Source organism: Pezoporus wallicus, unplaced genomic scaffold (assembly GCF_028554395.1).
Source record: "Pezoporus wallicus isolate ANWC-B61680 ecotype Strahan unplaced genomic scaffold, APGP_CSIRO_Pwel_v1 scaffold_11491, whole genome shotgun sequence".
NCBI lineage: Eukaryota > Metazoa > Chordata > Aves > Psittaciformes > Psittacidae > Pezoporus > Pezoporus wallicus.
The window spans coordinates 12414781-12435693 of NW_026642649.1; the positions used below are offsets into that span (position 1 = coordinate 12414781).

A 20913-nucleotide genomic window follows, 5' to 3' on the forward strand; every position below is an offset into this window, starting at 1 on the left:
CAATAGGGCTGTGGACCTGCACTTATACAGATTAAGCCATGCTTTATGTCTCTGTAGAGCACATAACAGAAAGGACAGGAGAGGGTCTGAAGGTGAAGAGCAAAAGGAAATAAACACCGAATCTGAGGCTGGCTCAGTTCCTTATCACTACGGTCCCCTCTGGCTAGTGAACCTTCTCAGCTCCTGAGAAGAGTCCGTGTTGTTTTTCTGCTGTCAGACAGGGATGTATTTATTGATCCAGTACTAAGCAACTGCAGTGAACACAAGTCTATGTTTTATGGTAAGTTTAAGGGTTTTCCCAAGGAGGGAATTAATATTGCATCTGAATTTGGAACTACAATACAAGTTTTATATAATGCTTTATCTCACAGTAGAAGCATTTGCTATTCAAAAAGAAAGTGGGATTTGTTGGCTGAAATGAAACTATTCTCATGAAGACTTATTTTTGTCTTCAATACATGTGTAAAACAGACAAAACTTGGGGTTTTGTCGTCTCATCTAGCTAATCCCTCACCAATCTTTAGGAGACGCAGTTGTGGTGTATTCTAACACATCTAGCTTAATTTTGAACTGGAAAAACTTAAATATGTACAGTTTTACCCAAAATATATGCAAAAATCACCCTTTTGCATAAGCCTCCCATGTGGCAACAGAGACAACTGAAGGTATGATCTATCCTCTTCCAGCGAGTAAACCCATTCTTGGTTTGAAAAACAAAAGAAAATATTAATTTCAAAGCAAATGCTTGCTTTGAAATTTCCTTATTAAGAAGGGATTCCCACAATCCCATGTTTTCTAAAAAAAAAACTTTATTTTAAAATTGTCATATTTTTCTTATTTTGCATTCAGATGAAGTTACTGAACTTTGGGGGGAAATTAAGCACTTGGTTTTCTGCTTAGTTTAGTAATTCATAGTGCTGAAAAGTATCCTAAACACTAAGTGCTTTGTTTACTTTTAACTTTGATTTTTGTTAATAAGGCAGCTCTTTAAATGTTTTTAATTAGTCAGTTCGGGAGCTTATAGCTCTCACACAGAGCTTAATGGTTTGTCTAGATTTGTGTGTCTGTCAACAGGCAGTCAGTCCTCTGTGAGCCATTAAACTAGATCAGTTTACTCCACCTAAAGTAAGGGTAATGCAATTTTTACATCTACCCCCACAATGTAAGTACAGTTGTACTAAGTACAGCTACCTAAATCTGTTTTCTTAGGTTCTACAGTTAATATTCTACATCACATATTCTATATTTTGCTGATCTGAAACACATTAGCTTTCCAAATTAGAACTTCTACTATGTAGAAACATCTTTATCGATAGACAATGTATGAGAAATAAACTTCCCAAGAGGCATAATAGCCAATGCTACTATTGCCAGATAAGAAAGCTTCATATCATTAGGAGGTTCTTGCATAAACCAGAGAAAAAGGAAAAGATCTGTGCTCATATTTCCCTACTCCCCCACCCTGTCCTACACATTCCTTCTGTGCTGCAGAAACAGAGGGACTTTCTTAACTTTACCTGTCTAAAGAACTCCTCTAGCAGGGACATGGTCCAGCGATGATGGAGATCCCAGGCCTTGGCTGGATGACTGATATCTGCTGTATGCAACAACAGTGATAAGGCTTTCGGCTTGTCAATTCTGAAAACCCAAAAGATCAAACAAATTAATTGTCTGCTCTTGCAGTGGAGAATGACAAAAATCTCACCTAAGTAGGGAAATTAGGTCATTAGAATCTTTGGCCAGGATATTAATACAATGATTTCTGCATTCATAAAACCAGACAGTTATGAAAGATTGTCTCACTTCTCCAACATACACCACTCCTGTTGCAAAAGAGACATTAAGAAGTGCAAAAAGAAACTTTGCTGAGCTTGGCTGTGCTCCTACCCAGGCTTGCTTTTCTGCACAAGCAGGGTTGAAGAGCTGCTGTGCTCCCCATTTCAGCTGGGCTGCATTTTATGCAGCTCAGAAGTTGGTCCCTACCACTTTACTGCAGTAAACAGGATCCCCGAGACTTGCTGACCATGAGAGCATGAGGCTTGTCTCCCGCGACTCCAACACTCAGGGACTCTGAAGAGTCTACACAGTAATTGATAAACGTTCCACTGCTAGAAAACTGATGTGAGGTCAGAAGGGGATCCTTGCATCTGTTTCCAGAGAACAACAGCCATAACCTATGAGGCTAGCCCAGGATCCCAGTAGATAATGCTTTCTTGGGAGAGGTAGTCTTGCTTTTTTAATTCCAGCTTCTAACTATATGAAGCAGTTGGAAAAGTTGCAGCTTTTGAGAGGACCAAGTGGCCACAGTCTAGTCTGATCTAATTCTGGAAGGCTCTGGACAGACCTGTGTCCAGGGTGAAAAAATTACCATTGCTCAGAGCTTTTTGCCATATAAAATTAATTTTATTGGGAAGAGCTTAGAGAAAATATTACAGCACCCAGTGGCATATTGGGAAGAAGAACAGGCCTTTCCCATACTGCTTCATCTGTTATTTTCCAGTCCTTCCCTCAGTGAACCTCAAGTTGTTTTCTTCTCTCCTCTGGTTATGGAGCAGGCCCCTTGCAGAGGTGGCAGCTGATACCATCTGCAGAAGGGCAATGCAAAAGTTGTGCTCTGCAGATCTTTTAACCTTGAGTCATACTCAAGCTGTTGAGGTCACTCAGCTGGATCATGTTCTTGATGCTACCCTGACAGGCAATGGGAAATGCACAGGGAGGTTTATCCGAAAGTGGTGACCTTTGCAAGCTTTAGTCCACCAGCACGGAACAGAGATGTGTGTATAGGGGGGTGCCAGTCCACTCTAAGTGAATTCACTCAAAATTCAACAGCAGAAAGAGAACTGATGCAGACATCAAACAGAGTGAGGGCGTCTGGGGAGATGCTTTTGAAGTCAAACACAATGGCAAAGCACCAGCTGAAATGCAGCCCCTCACTGGTGAAGTGACTCACCCTTCTGGCTGCTGCAAAGCATTCTTCATGGCTTTGATTTGCTGGAAGTGACAGGACATATCGGTGGCCAACACCATCTCAATCACTAGAGCTCTGAATTCCCTTTTGGATGGCATCACAATGAGAGGAGCAAGGAAAGAGAAACACAAAAACATCAGACACACTCCAGTTCCTTTTGTTGTCTATCTGCAAATTATTGACTGTAGTTCTGCTTTTGTACACTGCACTTGCCATTAACCTTTCAGGAATGAGGAAGAGGATGAATGATTATATACACAAACAAAGGAGTCAGAGGGCTGCAAATTAAGCCAGGTTAATCCTTGCTACAAAAAATCCTAGATGTTTTTGAAAAGCATGTTCAAATTAGTACCCCCTTATTAATTAAGCACAAATTGATTTCTTTTATAGGGCATTCTTAGAAGGCAGTACAGAGACTGTTTAAAGCCTCAGCATGAAGCAGGTGCACTTTTGAACCTGAATCTCTATCGACTTGACTAAAATTGGTCAATACCTAGTTCAAAGTTTACTCATATTATTAAAGGAAAAACATTGTCTTAAATAAAAGCTCCTAGTACATATGATGCTTATATGCAGTCAAGACCTTTGAGAACCTGCATTACTCCCCTGATATTATTCATTCAAACTATGAATTTTTGTTAAGCAAACTGAAAAATATCAGGACATTCTGATCTAGCACTCAATACAAATTTACTTTCTCTCAGTTCAGCTATCCACAGATTAACAGAGGAAGAACACCCCAAGCTTAGCTTCTCAGCTCAGGATACAGGAGATTCAGAAATGGGTCACCTTCCATCTAAAAATAAATGTTAGCATTCTTCTTTTCATGAATGTTTCATGAAGGACGTGGTCTATTTTGATCATGTCTGTCTTGCCTTTGGTGGCTGTGCTCAAGCCTCAGTGCCAAGCCACCACCACGTAGAGACTGTCACGTAAAGAGTGTTCCATCTCCACCAGGAGTTCTGCAGACATGGTAAGATGGCATCATTTGGCCTTGCTTTTCCCCCAGTATACCCACCATCTTCTGCCCACACTTACACACAACCAGTTGCACAGCCAGCAGCATTCAGGATGATGCTATGCTGGCTGAAAATAATCCATCTTAAATTATTTTGTGTTTTCCTTTTGACAGGCCTGGTCAGTTCCCTGGTCTGGTTCATTCCCAGCAGCACAAACCTCTCTGTCAATACAAGCAAGAGAGGCAGGGGAAGAGAACCTGAATGCATAGGAACAAACTTTTACAAGAAAAGGGTCTGTTTATGCTGTGGGAACAGTTAGAGCTACATTAGATCCTAAACCAAATGCTACATATAATTTGGCTGTGGGAACAATTAGCACTGGGGATTACTCCTGGGAAAGAGCAGACACTTTGCTATATCCTTTGGAGTGCCATTCCTTCGTAACAGTCTGCATGGGACACTTTGTGAGTAGCTTATTACAGCAGAATACTAAAGGGAAGTGCTCAGCTCAGGCGAATGATTCACTGGCTTCAGTGCCGCAGCCAGTAGGGAACGGGCCATGGTGTCAACGGTCTTTTTACACCTTGGTTTCTCATCAACAGCACTATCAGGTTTGCTGCCACATGGAGCCGTAGAGCAAACTGGCAGGTATCCAGCACAGGTTCACTGCAGCCCAGGGCTTGCAGCAAACCAAGGACCACCTGAAGCTTTGGTGCGCCTCGAGGACTTTATATCAAGTTTGCTCTGTACATAAGTAAAACCATGGAGGCTGTTTGGTCTCATTTAAGTATGTTATTTTGTTTTTCATTTTATCTGCTAGATCATCTCTCTCCCTCTTAGAACAAAAAAACCAAACCCAAACTACTCCATCACTTACTCATGTCTTTTCAGGCCCTCCCAGCTCTCTTTAATACTTGCCTTGCTTTACTGTGCTAAGAGATAGAACATGAAACCTTATTCTGTGGCCCTCGCACTGTGGCAACATGGGCTAGAATGGAACAGCAGTTGTTCATTCACAGGTGAATTGAAGCTCAATTACTAACAGACCAAGAAGCAACAAGGTGGAAAAGGGCAGTTCTGAACATGCAGAGGCTGGAGGCTGCTGTGCTTACGCAGCTCTTTCCTTCCAGTCGCCTTTTTGGAGCAGAGTAGCAGCATGTGAAAACTGCCCTTTAACTGTCTGAGGAGAAAAAGCACACCCATTTGCTCACCATTACAATGTACTTTGCATTACTCAACACTGTATTATTCCTACAGATTACAGCCTTCAGTGCATTTTAATTAACAGCCCTAAAAGCAGCAGTGACCAATTCAGGATCTCACAGGAGGTTTGAGTATGCATCTGTACTAATTGCAAACCTGACCTAATTCCTATTTAGTTCAGACACAGAGCAACTGACACAACTTCAACCAGAATTTGGCAGTCTGGATCAGGCCTTGAGACAGACTGGGACTGACTCCTTCAAAATATGTCTTTAGAAAACACTGCAATTCACAGGAGCAGTCTGCATTCAACACAAGAGGCTCGGGACATGTTTACAGGAGGCGCTGGAGCATGTTGCTGCTCAGGGAAGAGCACCCAGGTCTGGCCTCAGCACTCAAAGCAACACCATTGTGGTGATCAAGAGACTGAAGGAAGGCAGACCACATGCACAACAGGTTGTTCCTGAGTGTAAGAAGCTCTACAGCTGTTGAAACTGGCCTAAAAGACATAGCAGGAGCTGTGCTATGCCTTGTTAGCTTGCACCTCTCTGTCCTATGACTGAAAATCCCACCTCCAGGCCCCAAAACCAGGCTCCCTGGTTTAATATGTAATGTCTAATATCCACTCCGGAATCTCATTTCAGTTTCTCTAGTTCATCTTCAAATATATTCCTGTTGTTTGTCTCTCTAGCCACTGTGGGAACAAACTGCATGCTAGGTATTTTGGTTTAAGCCTTCTACCCGTTCCTGTCATTGCTGTCAGACTTAAGCTGCCTGTCGGTTTCCATGTGAGCCAATTCAGCTGGTTTTGCTGTAGAGACTGGGTGAAGATCAGCATCTCCAGAGCATGGTTCTTGTCATCCTCAGATGAGTGGAATGAACTGTCCTCTGGAGGTAATGCCTTGCTCCCTTAAGGAAGAAGAAAGCAGAGTTTGCTTCTTCACATTAGGAGAAATGAATTCCAACAAAAGCGTGTTGGAAGAATCAGGAGATCTGTGGCAGAGTGAAAAACTGACTTTGGATTTATGATTCATCCTCTTTCAGATCATTGTTTGTGGCAACAAAAATACAGTCACATGAAAGTGGTCAATATTGAGAATATTATGCTCTGCTAGAGCTTTGGCATGAGTTTTCCCACAGGTCCCCTGTCGTGGTTTAAACCCAGTCAGGCAACCCATTTACTCACTCCCCCCCCCCCGCCCCTTCTTTCCCTCTCCCTACTCCTGGAGGGACAGAGAGGAGAATCAAAAGAATGCAACTCCCACAGATTGAGATAAGAACAGTTTAGTAACTAAGGTATAACACAGATCACTGCTGCTACCACCAATAATAACAATGATAAAGGAAATAACAAGGGAAGAGAACACAACACCTCACCACCAGCCAACTGATAACTCGCCCCCCACAGCCTGACCAAGCACCGACCCATACCTCCTCCAACCCCCCAGTCCCTAGCCCTTCTGGGTAACTCTCAGTTACCTCCTGGGCATGACGTGCTGTGGTATGGAATACCTCTTTGGTCAGTTTGGGTCAGGTGTCCTGTCTCTGCTTCCTCCCGGCTTCCCCTCCTCCCTGGCAGAGCATGAGGCTCACAAGGTCCTTGGCCAAACCAAAACATCCTTGTTATCAGCTCTGTTCCCAGGCCAAAAGGCAAAACACAGCACTGCACCAGCTACCAGGAAGGAGAAAAATGACTGCTACTGCTGAACCCAACTGGATATCCCTTGTACACTCATAGCCTTTTTTACAGACCTGGCTGTTCTGCTTGACTGACTAGTTAAGGATTTTAATATTTCTCATTACACTTCCAGATGTTTTCTCTCTTAGTAAAATATGCATTTCCCTAAGGCCAGGAGCCCAGGAGACATCAAATTCTCTCACCTAGAGCCCCTCACTAAGAAAAAGTTACAAGTTACCAAATTTGATAATAAATCCTAAGATAACTTGCCCATGCCTTTTAATACCCCTGCAGAATTAGGGAAAGGAACAATAAGGTGGACAGAGCAGGTTGTCAGGGAACAGGCTCAGGAAAAGCCATTGGAGGAGAGGAAAAGGTGAAGTGAATTTCCTGGTTTATTAGTGTCGCACGCTGAGTAAGAATTCATCCTGTGGCCACTGTCACAGCTTTGATTTTTTGTTTTCTAACTGGTGGCCTGCAAATGATTCATGAGTAAAGGTGGTATCTGGCACAATCCCATGATCAACAACAGTTCTACGGTATCACAGTATCACAGTATCACAGTATGTTAGAGATTGGAAGGGACCTCGAAAGATCATCTAGTCCAATCCCCCTGCCGGAGCAGGAACACCTAGATATCTTTACTAGAAGACAGACTCAGGCTGATTTCTCATCTGAATACTTCCAAGCCTTGCACTGATCCATCTGGCAAATACCTTAATTTCTTCTTTAGAATAATTACTTCATGGTTTTACCTCTCTTGCCTCAGAGCACATTACATCATTTTGTTGGATATTTTGTTGGATTGATCTTTGCTCTGTATCAGTGTCCACCTTGGAGCTGTATCCTAGTGAAGGACTCTCATCTCCATGCACTCATGGGAAAGGAACAGGAAAAATACCATTTTAGATCACTTAATCCCTGTGCTAGGAACCAACAATAAACTCTCCTGAAGTAAGCTGTTTCGCTCATTTTGTCCACTCAAAGTCTCAGTACTTTATTCTTAAAGAAATAAACAGGAAAAATGCTATAGTCAAGGAAATATTCTCAATGACTGATTCTCACCATAGGTATATAATAATCAGAATATGCATGTCCCCATCCTGAATGCATAGAAACAAACTTTTGTAAGCAAAGGGTGTGATTGCACAACCACGTACATGCTGGAATGTACAAAAAAAGGCTCTGACCAAAGTTGTCTTCAGCCAAAAACCATTCAAGTTTCTCATTCCAAACCCAAAAGGAATAACACTGATAGACAAGGAGGACTTTGAATTATTTGAGGAACAAAACCCCAAGCAGCTTTACTGACAAAGTCAGTATTGCATTAAAGGTCACTTCCTAAAGCTGTACTCCAATAAAGAGCTAAGGAGATAAATATTTTCCAGATGCCTTTTTAACCCTGTATTTGATGGTAAAGGGCTTCCGCTAAACATACTCTGTCTTAAGAAATGCATAGAAATCATTAACAATTAAATACAGTGCCAGAAAAGGCATCTATAGCAGTGTCTTGGAAAGCATCTGTTCACTTTACAGTTTGTTTTCTTAATTCACTGTAATCTGTTCTGTTAGGGTTTCTTCGTTTACTCGCTAATGACTTGCACAAGTGGGATTCATGAAACAAGGCAACTCAACTGATTTTCAAATATTTAATAAGCAACAGAGGGTTTCTTAAATGGAGAAAAAAAAAAGTAGTTTAAGTATCAGCAAGCATTTAACTCTTTTCTCCTTCACTGTAGCCCAAAAGATTTTTCTGTCTCATCTGCTTTCCTTATAAAATCTGTGCCCATTTATTTTCCAACAGTAAAATGTAGCTCTAACATTCTACATTTCTTTCCTTAGAACACATTCCCTAACTAAATAACTGAATACCACAAAAGCAATAAACCCCACACAGACATATAGGATTGCAAAATCCACTGACCATCAGATTTTCTCTTACTGGTAATGTAAGAAAAGCAGTGAGAGCTCAGCTCATAAAGGCACTTAAGAATTTGCTTTCCAAAACCCATCACTGGGGCCTTTTGCTGAGAGAGATTTATCAGGTATGTCTAAAAAACATTAAAGTTACATTTGGACATGTTTTCATAGTTTCCCCAAGCATCCTTCAGCACTGAGGGTCCTATTTTTTGAGTGCCAGCCTGGGCAACTCTGGGCTTCTTGGTTTTACTTTCAACACCTCAGATCCTGCAGAAGTCACCCAATGCTTCCAGTGCTATGGAATTTCAAACTGGCAGTCAAAAGCAAAAGCACACAAATATCACTGTTTTGGAGTTAAAGCACATCCAGACAATGGCCTTTATTCTACAGCTGCTGCTTGATCAGCAGCTACAAAATAATAAAGCCCTACTTGAGAGAGAACAAATCATCAATCCAAACGTCTCAATATCACTGCTTGGGCAGTTACAGTATTTCTTAAATGGATTGGTTAATCTTCGACACTTTGGGTCTAAGCATATTGCCTTAAGAGAACACACATGTTGACACTACAGAATCAATGAGAAATACGCACAGCTAGCTGTGATTCAAGCAAAACCAGTTTCAAGCTGGAAGCAGACCATCTTCCTGCAGACAGTATCTGTGCAGTGAAGCATACTCAACGAGCTGCTCCACTGTTCCTTGTAGATGCTGGCTCTAAGGCTGCTGTTTCTACTCAGTTGGTTCCTTCTGTTTTCCCCACCAACATAAAAAGAAGCAGTAATTCGCTGCCAAAATTTGACAAGGCATTACCAGCTGTAGCTAAAAAAATAAATTAGGTTTTTAACACCTTTGTGCAGATTTTTTTTTCTTCCAAGTTCCTGCTTGCTGCCCACCAGGAGACTGTTTTCTATATTGGGGGATAGAATTTCTCAGGCCACTCCTCCACAACAGTCACACTGATTGAAATTAGGCATGTAAGCTCCTGAGTTTTATTCCTGGTGCTCAGCTATGTGATCACATCACTGTCCACAAGTTGAAACACATAGGAAATTCAGGTTACATAGATTAGCAAGCAGAGCCTTCTCTGACCAGCTTGCCATAAGCAAGACCCCAGAGAAGGGCTCATTACCCCACATTTATATTAAATTAAGACTGCTCAGCATTGTATCACATTTAAGTGTATGCAGGAGGCACTGCGCATTACATAAGATTCCACAAGTTGCTTCCCCTTCCATGAGAAAGACCATGGAGCAGGATTCTTCCTGTCTAGCACACTGCGCTATTTTTAAAGTACCACCCCCTGGAGTTTAAAAAACCCCATAAAAAACCCAGAAGCCCTCACTGGTTTGAACTGTCTGTTATTAGAAAGCAAATCATGGGCTGATTTTGGCACATAAATCATATGTTGCATCGAGGCTTATTTTAAATTACAGCTTCTTACATCACCTTGGCATATATAGCACACTGATTTAAGATCCTTGGACTAGATCCTTTTTTGCATGAAGCCCCATTTATAATTTCTAGGCAGGGAGTGTCAAAGTAAATAAAGATTATGTTTATGCTTTAGGATGAACAAACAGTGGACCAGCTCTACACTCGATTACAAATGAATGCGTGAAAAGGGTGTCTCTGTGACACTCAGAAACTAGATGGGACTTAGCTTGTATGTTATAATCCATTGTCACAAGGTCTAGTCTCACTAGCAGAGGTGAAAGCTAAAAGCAGAAATAAGCAAAACAAACACCTTTCAAAGCTTTTTTTCTTGTAGCAATAGAAATATTAATATGCAATATACAGTAATGCATACTGCCATCCAAACAAGGCAATAACAGCCTATGGGATGCTGCAATGTTCATTTTTTACCTCCAGTCATCCTTTGAGAGATTAGATAAAATATTCATCTCTTCATCATCTTGCAAAAGACGATATGCGGCACTAACATGGTGATTTTCAAGCACGGACCGGTCATTATATAGAATGGCTGAGTCTGACCTAGTATTTAAAAGAAAACATAGGAAAGGTTGTTTCTTCCCTGTCTAAGGAGTCTCACATTCATAAGTTTTCCTTTGATCAGCTGCAGAGATTAGTTATATAGCACAGATATGAGCATTTTAAGAGCACTTGTAACACTTTGTTCACTGCTGGTACTCAGTAGAAGAAAACTAAATTCACTCAGAATCTATTTCCTCAGCTGAGACTCACCTGGACTCTTTGTTACGTACTTTAAAAAATATAAATGCTGAGAGCTGGGAGAGAGATATAAATCTACAGTTGAATCATGAGGCTTTTTTCCAGCTCCTGTGTATACTGCTCTTGTATTAAAGCCTGACTGCACCTAAGTAACCAACTGAAAGATGTGTCCCAGTATTATTTCCAGAGCAGCAAACTGCTGTAAGCAACATATAACTGAACTGCTTTTGGCCATCTGTGCACTAGACTATGCTGTCTGGAAGACAGTTCCCAGCGGGATAGAGTAAGACCAAAGATACTTTGGGCCTTATTTTAAGCACCAGGGCATAAATCTGAAAATGATGAACAGCTAAACTGATCTGAAACTCTGCTCTGTTCTCTACTCTGCGCTAGTGAGTCCCCCCGCTGCAGTCCTGATCCAGCTCTGGGACAACAGCACAAGAGGGACGTGGAGCTGTTGGAGCAAGTCCAGAGGAGGCCATGGAGATGCTGCGAGGGCTGGAGCAGCTCTGTTCTGGAGCCAGGCTGAGAGAGCTGGGCTGGTTCAGCCTGGAGAAGAGAAGGCTCCTTAAGGGGAGACCTTGTAACAGTCTGCCAATACCTAAAGGGGGCCTACAAGAAATCTGGAGAGGGACTTTTGACAAAGGCATGTAGTGACAGGACAAAGGAGAATGGCTTTAACCTGGCAGGGGAGATTAAGATTAGATTTTAGGCAGAAGTTCTTCCCTGTGAGGGTACTGAGGCCCTGGCACAGAGTGCCCAGAGAAGCCGTGGCTGCCCCATCCCTGGCAGTGTTCAAGGCCAGGTTGGATGAAGCTTGAGGCAACCTGCTCTAGTGAAAGGTGTCCCTGCCCGTGGCAGGGGGTTGGAACTGGATGCGCTTTAGGGTCACTTTACACCCTCTGATATTCAGTGTTACAGAAATTAAATTACAACTGTCCTTCCTTGAATTCTTCTATAAGTATCTGAAAACAAAGCAGATCCCTAATTCTTGCATGCATGAAGCTGTAAGAAGTAGAGTGTGGCTTGGCCCAGAACAGAGACAGAAATGTCTTTCTACATTCTCAAGCTTTCCTGAGCATATGTGTTATTTATCCTAGCAACCTTTATATATCTGTGATACACAGCGTGATTCAGCTAACATACTCCAGACATCTAATTTAGGGTAAGACGCAATGCATCTTAGAAATGCCCAAGTGTGCAGCATCAGTCGAGGACATCTAGACATTTTGTCATTGCTACCAGTTCACTCCCATTGTCAAAGGAATACACAAACATTAGATGCCCAATTACCCCTGCAACTAGAGACTTCCCAATCTTTGTACACTTCTGAATCTTGCTGTCATACTCAACTCCTTCACCTCTCTTCCACCAACCTAAAAGCCTTATAGAAGAAGCCAAGATCAAAAATGCACTGGTCCAGTCTAGCTTGTGATCAGCTCATTACTGTCTAGTAATTTACAAAGTTATAAAAAATGATATCCCTTGCTGCAGGTGTGTTTTTCCACTCAAGTAAAAATAGTATATGCCTAGTATTGGTGTTCACAGATATTGGTGAATTTATGCAGTTAATGTTTCAGTCTTCAAATTCAACAAGGAGTAGTGTTGTATTACAATATCTCCTCCAAATTCCTTCCTCAAAGTACGTAACTCTGCAGAGTGATTTGTCTTTGGTAACTTTACACAGAAACATTTTAGGACCTTCCTTTTTCCTGATTATTAATATAAAACAATGCTCAGGAAGCTAGAATACATGCATTCTATTTTAAATGGCTGAGCAGGAGAAAATGAGATGCAAGGTAAGGACATGAACTTTCCTTCCGTAACACTTGAAAGTAAAAGCTCCTGCACTTTTCTAGGCAGCTGTGCTGTCATCCTCCAAAGTTTTCCCTCTCCATTTCCCAACCTTTCATCATGATTTACAGTGGCCTCACCGTGTCTGGATGTGAAAGTTGTTGGTGGTTCCAGTGTGCTCATAGTCATGGATGGCAGCCGCAAAGATCATAGCGAAGATCTCCAGTTCTGTCAGCCAGTGCTGAAAAGAGATTACAGAGCAATCAGATAAGCTGTCATTTTCCCAGGCATTAAGGCTTTTGTCTTTTAAGGCAAGTTATCCCCTGCTGATAGGCAATGCTGCACGTCACTGCCTTTCCCTGCAGCATGCCAGCTGGTTTAAAGCAAACTTCTCTAGCTGATACACAAAAGCTGAACCAATGTTTTTCCTGAAGCTTCATCTAAATAAATTAAACTTCACAAGCTAATAGGACTTAAGGTAGGGCAAAGGGAAACATGTGCCTTTCTTAAGGAGCAATGTGTGAGGAAGAGAAAGAGAAAGCTCAAGAAAATCAGGGTTCTTCAAGTGGAACTTGATGATACATGTCTAAGTATGCACATAACCAACCGGGTATGTATTTTTGGCTCAGCTGACCTGGGTAGCAGAGCCTCAAATACAGAAGAATGTCACTGATGTCAAGTGACTGAAAGTCTTCATCAATCACTGAATCATAAGAACAGGGAGCACAATCACACAAGGTGTACTTCTTGTTATTTATCACTTATAGAAACATTTGAGAAAGCCCTGAGTTGATTTTTTTTCCCCTAATTTCCTAATCAAAGCCTTATTTTATAATGTTTAAGTCACTCTGAATTGATTTCTGAATGACGCATCAAGTATTTTATGTCTGGTTTTCCACTGGTAGCACACAAGGCGTGCTGTTAATATCAAGCGCATCAGAGACAAAGGCTTTAGATACTGTAGATGCTGTAAATATTTGTATGAAATGCTTGAATGTATTACATTTACACAAAACCTTTACCACAATTGCCAAATATTTTTGTAACAGCTCATTGTCAACCTGCAAACGTTTTGACAGACATTCATGTATGAACTGATTTTTAAAACACAGCAAAGGCAGTATGGTTTCATAAACCTATTCTAAACACCCAGTGTAGCTCAGGGACCACCACTGGTCTGTTAACCATGTGCAGGGGAAGCACAGATAACTGTGGGGCTCTGCACACACCAACCTGGCCAGCTCTTCTCCTGTCTTTGACAGACAACTCTGCATAACCCATGAAGAATGAAGCCAGTCTCAATATTAAAGATCTCCTTACATTAAAGATGCAGTTTGAAAATACTGGGCCAGAAATATTTTGTACAATGCCACTGACCGTAATCAAGGCAGCTCTTGATTCATTTATCGGGATGAAGTGATCAAGAAATGAGCAGACAACAGAAACCAAACTATTTTCTCATTTCTACACAATTCGTCCAGGACCGGAATGGACAGTACTAGTGATGGAGAAATCTGGGATGTTTTTGCTTCCAGGTGCAACTTGTGAACAAGGAATGCTTTATAGATGAAGAACGATATGATTTCAACTTTCAAGCACCAACTTCTGTTAACCGTAATGGGGGGAAAAAATGGAGCCAGGGTTTCCAGGCTACATGCTTAGGCCTGGACATCCATTCCTCAACCATGTTCTGCCATTTTCCAAAAGGAGAGAGTGCAAATGATAGAAAAAAAATCAGGCAGAAGTTCTCAGAACAGGCTGAGCAAACACACATTATGCATGCAGAATTACTATGGAACTCACCCAGCTAGTCTAATGTACCCACTTCAGACCTCTGGGCATCATCTCACAAGTCCCACTCCAACATGGTCTCATCACCCAGGTCTTAAAGCATCACTAAGGCAATGAGCTCTGCGTTTGAGGTCTCCTACCCTCACCTTTTAAGACACATACAGAAAAAATGCTAATTTGCATGCCCTATCAAAGCATCACTTGTTGAACAAGTTTGGGTAATGGAAATAGGGTATAATACACCTGAGGAGAGGTATTAAATATCGTAAGAGCATTTGAGAAGACCACTCAGAATACGGCTTGGGATTATTATAGCTGTGAACTGTGGGTAACTGTGGTAGCACAAAGTCAAAATAGACTTGCGAGTAACAGGAAGGGAACAGTAGGTAAATTGGAACCTTTTAGTTCCTTTTTTTAATGCTACAGCCTTGCAAGGAAAAGTAAACAAAATGGCAAAAAGCCTGCAGAGAATGGACGCAATCTCCATCAAAGCAGTGATACTACCTTTCACTAGTCTGTGATGGACTTCATCTTGGGAACAGAGAGCTACTTTTAAAGAACAAAGCCATCAAGAACTATTGAGAAAGCAGCAGGATGCTGTTGAAGGTGAAAAGAGAATGAAAATGTGAATGCTTTTCATTTCTAAAAGGTTGACAAAACCAATCTAGAACAAAACTTGCAAACTTTCTGTCATGGTAGGGGGTGAGAGCTGGCAGGGAAGAAGGCAGGAAAGAACTAATATTGGCTTCCAGATTGGAAACAAAAAAAGCGTAATGAGGCATGACTTCCTTGCACCAATGTACAATAAAAATGAAGAATTAGCTACTAAGGCAAATCATTGGCATGTAAACAAAAGGATCAATGCATAGAGAAAGAAAAAGGAAGAGGAAAGAGCAGTGTTTCCAATGCTAACAAAACAAATGGATGCTTTTCCAAGAAAATGCTACAAAGACAGCAATAATCAGACTTTATGGTCTTTTATTCCAAAGTAATCATCATTTTCAGAGCTCATGATGATCACAAGCTTATTAATCACAATAGTCTGGAGGAGAAGAGGATCTCACTTCCCTTTGGCACAAACAGATGTTACAGAAGTCCTGTGTGTCTGCAGTTTTCCAGGTCTGCTGTGGGAAACAGTCTCCTGTCATTCTTGACAATATCAGCGAAAAGAAGTTTACGATTTGCACCTCATTTTCTGGATTCACAAAGAAATCATATGGCAATTCCTAATAATTGTAAAGATTAATGAGAAAATAATACTGAAGAAAGTAATAATCACATCTGAACGACAGAGTTAAATAAAGGAAAGAATGAAATGAGCAAAAAGTGTGCCAGCTCTTAGAAGTTGCTCCTACACATCATGCTTGTATACCAACCCTCTAAGAGATAAATACCAGAGTAATTCCAAATTCGCTTTCAACATTATGTCTATGAGAGAACCCAAAATATTCTATTTCATATGGTAAAGTATAATGAATTCATTCCAAGTCATCGTCCTGAGGAGGAAAAAAAACCAGGAAAACTGAAGAGATTTCAGGCACTGAATATGATTAGAAGGAAAGAAGATTTTTTTAACTGAAGAAAGAAGAAACCTGGAATAAAACTGTTGAGAGAGCTTGGAAATAACAGGGAGCATGACAAAGACAAATGAACCATGTAAAGATAAACCAGACAACTCTTTCTTCCCGTTGAGACTAGAATAAATTAACACTACACAGACTATTTAAATCTGAAAAGTAAAAGTGCTTTTTCCACATTGCAAATGACTTGTTAACAAGATAAATGAGGGTCTTTTTCTATTTTATTGTATGACTTTTTCACATCTTTGTCTTCATCCCATTGAAGAATTAAACCAATGGCCCTAGCGCTCCCTCTGAAACCAAGGTCTTGTGTTTCAGCATGTCCAAGTTCCTTGCATAAATACTGTGAAAGTGATGATCTGAACAACAAAGTATGTTAGAGTAAGGATATGATACTGATGTGAGCAAATTCTGGAAACAGGAGAATGTCCCCTACCTTGCTTTACCATGGGGGAACCTACTATGCATGTTAGAAGGTGGCCCTGCTGTGAGTAGGAGGTCAGGAGCACTGACCTTTGGAGCTTGTTTTCAGACTACATGAATGCATACACATTGAAATGGGTTGTATCCTGCAGGGGAGGTGGGGTGGAAACTAAGAAAAAGGGGGGAAAAAAAGAGAAGAAAAAACAAAGATTAAAAATGGGTTCTAACTAGGGAAGCAAAGCTGAAATGTCACAGTTGCAGGGTAGCGTTGGGAGTCCCTTGTTCCTGATAGCAGGAGTGGTTTCTTATTGTGCTTCATTAGATCCTAAACAAATGCCACATACCGTTTGGTGTTTGAAACAATCAGTGCTTGAGATTATTCCTGGGAAAAAGCAGACACTTTGCTATATCCTCTGGAGTGCCACTCCAGCATAACAGTCTGCATGGGATTCCTTGTGAGTAGCTTATTACTGTAGAAAATACTAAAGGAAAGGGCTCAGCTCAGGCAAATGACCCACTGATTTCAGTGCCACATGTACATATGCTCACACACATAAATGGTAGTTTCCCCTCTACAGATGTCAATTCAGCATATGCACATTCTCTGACCTCTGCACATATTTCAGAACATGGTTTCCTCTGAAACAGAGGTTTAAATACTTCAGATACATGAAGCAAGAAAGCATTTTAATGCTGTGGAGCTCTTATTTGTCACTTCAGGCATCACAACACCAGGTGACTTGGAGAGGTGAGTGGATGCAGACACTGAGAGAAAAACTCCTAAGATGTATGCTGGGGAAGACAGGTTTGTGCATTTGCTGCCAGGTTGAGATAAGACTGAAACACATTACAGAGAGAATGGAGGACAGCTATTTAACCATTTCTTGTGTTTGCTTCTCAGTCAGATTGGAGCCTGGGATACACACAACTGTTACTTTTTGCTTTGACCATCTTAAACACTTGGCTTCTCCGACTGTCTTCAAAGTCTACAAAACACATTACAGGGCTGCAGTCCACATGCTGCAAAGCAGCATCACCCAGGAGATCTGTGGCAGAGTGAAAAACTGCGCTTGGGTTTATCAGATCACTGTTTATTTAGATCACTGTTAAAAGAATTACTAACATCTTCACCTTCCTTCTATTTCTAAATAAGCCTAAATCTCTACTTTCATTAGTACAGCCATATCAAACAAAGTTTGTCTACGGTGCAAATGGTTTCTAATGGGGATAATCATAATCTCCTTACTAAGTAAAAACTGTTGTAATCTCGTTATATATTCAGGGTGCCAACTCTTGTACTTACTGCTACGCCTGTCTTGAAAAGGAGGTAATGGACCGTCTGTGTCACATCTGCAGCGTGCATCAGGTTGTGGTAAGGATTTTTATGTTTGCTGTAGCCAACCTCCAAAGCTTCCACAAAGGACACCAGGGCAGAAATGGGGATCTGAGTAAAGCAATTAAACCCAAATGAATTAAAAACAAAAGAATCACCTTTAATGGCTAGAATTCAGAGGGCAGCATTTCGATAAGAGGTCCCAAAGGCAGTTTGTACTTCACAGATAAATAACATGCTAAAATATCTGAAACAGGCACTCAAGAGAGGGTGAATCCAGGTTACTTCCTCAAACAAGCTTTCGTTTCCCTAATTACATTATGGATGACTCATCCCACATATAAGCACACACAAGTAATGCCGTCTGGAAAACACACACAGCATAAAAAGTAACAGCACTTGATTGATTGAGTGCCCCTGGAGAAATATTTCTAATTAGGCCACAAGCATCTGTCTGTTCTCCCCAAACCCACTGGAATATATCTCTGCTTTACAACATACATTCAAGATTTTCTAATGAAGCACATCATACAGGTAGTCTGGGATACTCTACTAAAAGGACTACCATTTATCAGAACTCTAGCTTTTCATGGTGAAATCACAGAATTACAGAATCAATAAGGTTGAAAAAGACCTTTAACATCATCAATTCAACCGTTCCTCCAGCATCGACAAGTCCGTCACTAAACCATGGCACTAAGGGCCTCACCTACATGGTCTTGAACACTTCCAGGGATGGTGATTCCACCACTGCCTGGGCAGCCTGTTCCAATGCCTAAGCACCCTTTTGGGAAGACATTGCTCCTAATCTCCAATCTAAACCACCCCTGGTGCAGCTTGAGGCCATTTCCTCTTGTCCTACCACTTGTTGCTTGAGAGAAGAGACCTACGAAGAACCATCCTATGTGCTTGCATACTTTTGTGACTCCAAAAGTAGAACTGCACATACTTGAGAAAAGGCAATTCAGGGCATTTCTAGAGAGGATATGCAGGTGGTGTCAGTTGGCAGCATGGGTTCTCCAGTTTCATCTCCCCAGACAGCAAATACCCTGAATGCTTGTATTTCCATATTATAAGGGGAGGATGCAGGTCTGAACATTTAACTTCTTCAAGCAGGAGTAGAGGGAAGCTGAACAGCATCTGAGATGGAAGAAGAGACCCGCCTTCTAACTACTGACCTTGAAGCGGTTGATCAGATCATAGCGTGTGAGAAGTTCATAGAAAATGAATTTCAGTGCATGATCCCCACTGGCATCATTTAGTGCAAATACATCAAAGGACCACTTGTCTACATTCTGCAAGGGGGGGAAGAAAAGACAGTTAATATGGTCATCCCTTTTACAATGGCAGTTCAATTTCTATCACCTTACATTTACAAAAGGAGAATTAAAGAACCAGTTTAGAGTCTAATTTATTTGTTGGCATTGTATGACCCATGTTAAAGAAGCTTTCATTAAGAACACGTATGCTGTTTGTTTATTCTAAACATGGCAATTCTCCAGTCCAGAATTTAATCAGGAAAGGCTAAATCCCAAAAGATTCAGTATCTTTCATATCTGAAATACTGGGATGGCCCTATATGACTGATTTTACAACCCCTACCCACATGCTCTGTCTGTGAAAAGGAATACTATCTTTGAAGGAAACAGCAATAACAAAGATATGCTTTTTAATTATATTAAAGCCTCTGGATTTTGCTCTCCCTACTTTGTATTGTGAGCAAAGCACTCCATGCTTTACTCCTGTTTGAAACAGAAGAAGGTGATTGGTTTTTTGCAGTTAAAAAAAATACAGACACCTGTATTTGTAAGCACTTACTGTTTAATCAACCAAAAGAATAACTAACTAGAAGAACTACCTTGCTGCACCCAAAGAGCAACTTAGATCCTTCTGATTCTAATATTAATCCTGAATTGTGATTATTGCAGCTTAAACTGGCCAAGGACAGCATGATCCTAATTTTCCTTTTTTTTTTTTTTTTTTTTTAAGACAAGTGATTCCATTTGGCCTTTCAGAAAACTACAGAGCAGGAGGAAATTACAGGAAGATTACATGAATTGCTAACAGTGATATAAACCCCAACCTTAATAACAGAAGAGTAAAAACATGTAATTCTAGTTGGGAAAGTTCCAGTCAGCTGTAAATGATATTTGAATGTTGCAGGGTGGTCAGTCAAGAGACTGAGGAGGGAAAGCTCTCTTCCCAGCTCATAAAAATGAAGTATAAGGTATAAACCTTCTTGTAGAAGGTTGAGTTCAAATCTCAGCTCTAAGGGAAGGCTGTGGGAGCTTACAGCACTCATTAACTAGCAAGATAAAGCTCCTTGATCTCAGAATTGGATGTGCCTGAAACCCTATGAACCCTTCTCTCCTAACAACAAAGAGGAAAGGTGCAGAAGAAGTTATAGCTACAAGAATGACATGCAGACCAACCACACAGCTGCATCTGGCACAGGACCAGATCTCAAACTCTCTTGCTACTGAGAGCTTTGATGTGCTTCCTACAGGGATTTATCCAAATGACACTCCTTAAGCCACATATTAAAGACTGACATCTATACATGGAAGTTTTCTTCCACTTCCAAACTCTGTTGCAGGTTACCTCCCATTTCCTTGTGGCACTTCCACCAAGAAAGGAAAACTACAGCTGCTCCCAGTGCAAGAAATAGGGTTTGGCTAGACATAATGTTGAATACTGTTAAGGATCAGAGTCCATCTAAAAATCTGCCATCTTTTTTAAGCAATTCTAAAAATGCTAAATTACAATCATCTACTGAGCTCTTAAAGCCCAACCCACCTTTGTTGTTTGTTGTCATGGTCATGTTCCAAGTTAGAACCTGACTTCAAGTCAAATGCAAGGACAGTGACATTTAACCACCTTGTGGTTCATCACCCACACATCAGCATAGCTACAGGCCTTCTTATGTTCTGAATTAGGCCAATGTATCCTGGTACCGGCTCTCTCCATGATGGGCTGATTCTGATAACCTTGCTACTTGCATAATATTGACTACATACAATTGAGTTTTCATCTTGTAGAAGTATAGCCCACAGAGAAGCTAATTAGTGAGGCAA

The 20913-nt window shown here is 41.1% G+C and overlaps 2 protein-coding genes across 8 annotated transcripts in view; one reads left to right on the forward strand and one right to left on the reverse strand.

Moving 5' to 3' along the window:
* PPP1R17 (protein phosphatase 1 regulatory subunit 17) overlaps positions 1-9727 on the forward strand; it is a 74882-nt gene extending 65155 nt beyond the window's left edge. The window contains exon 6 of the transcript XR_008975184.1: positions 9716-9727. The gene's annotated coding sequence lies outside the window, so the exon portion shown is untranslated. The remainder of the gene's footprint in view (positions 1-9715) is intronic.
* Positions 1-20913, reverse strand: part of PDE1C (phosphodiesterase 1C) — a 179218-nt gene that overhangs the window by 42517 nt on the left and 115788 nt on the right. For all 7 annotated transcript variants that reach the window (XR_008975183.1, XM_057431598.1, XM_057431601.1 and 4 more), the window contains 6 exons: positions 19018-19134; positions 17810-17950; positions 12853-12953; positions 10592-10720; positions 2951-3052; positions 1518-1638 (listed from right to left, as the gene is read on the reverse strand). Coding sequence is in view for 6 of the 7 variants with exons in the window: in XM_057431598.1 (XP_057287581.1) it covers positions 1518-1638; positions 2951-3052; positions 10592-10720; positions 12853-12953; positions 17810-17950; positions 19018-19134 (711 nt within the window). In the remaining variant the exon portion in view is untranslated. The remainder of the gene's footprint in view (positions 1-1517; positions 1639-2950; positions 3053-10591; positions 10721-12852; positions 12954-17809; positions 17951-19017; positions 19135-20913) is intronic.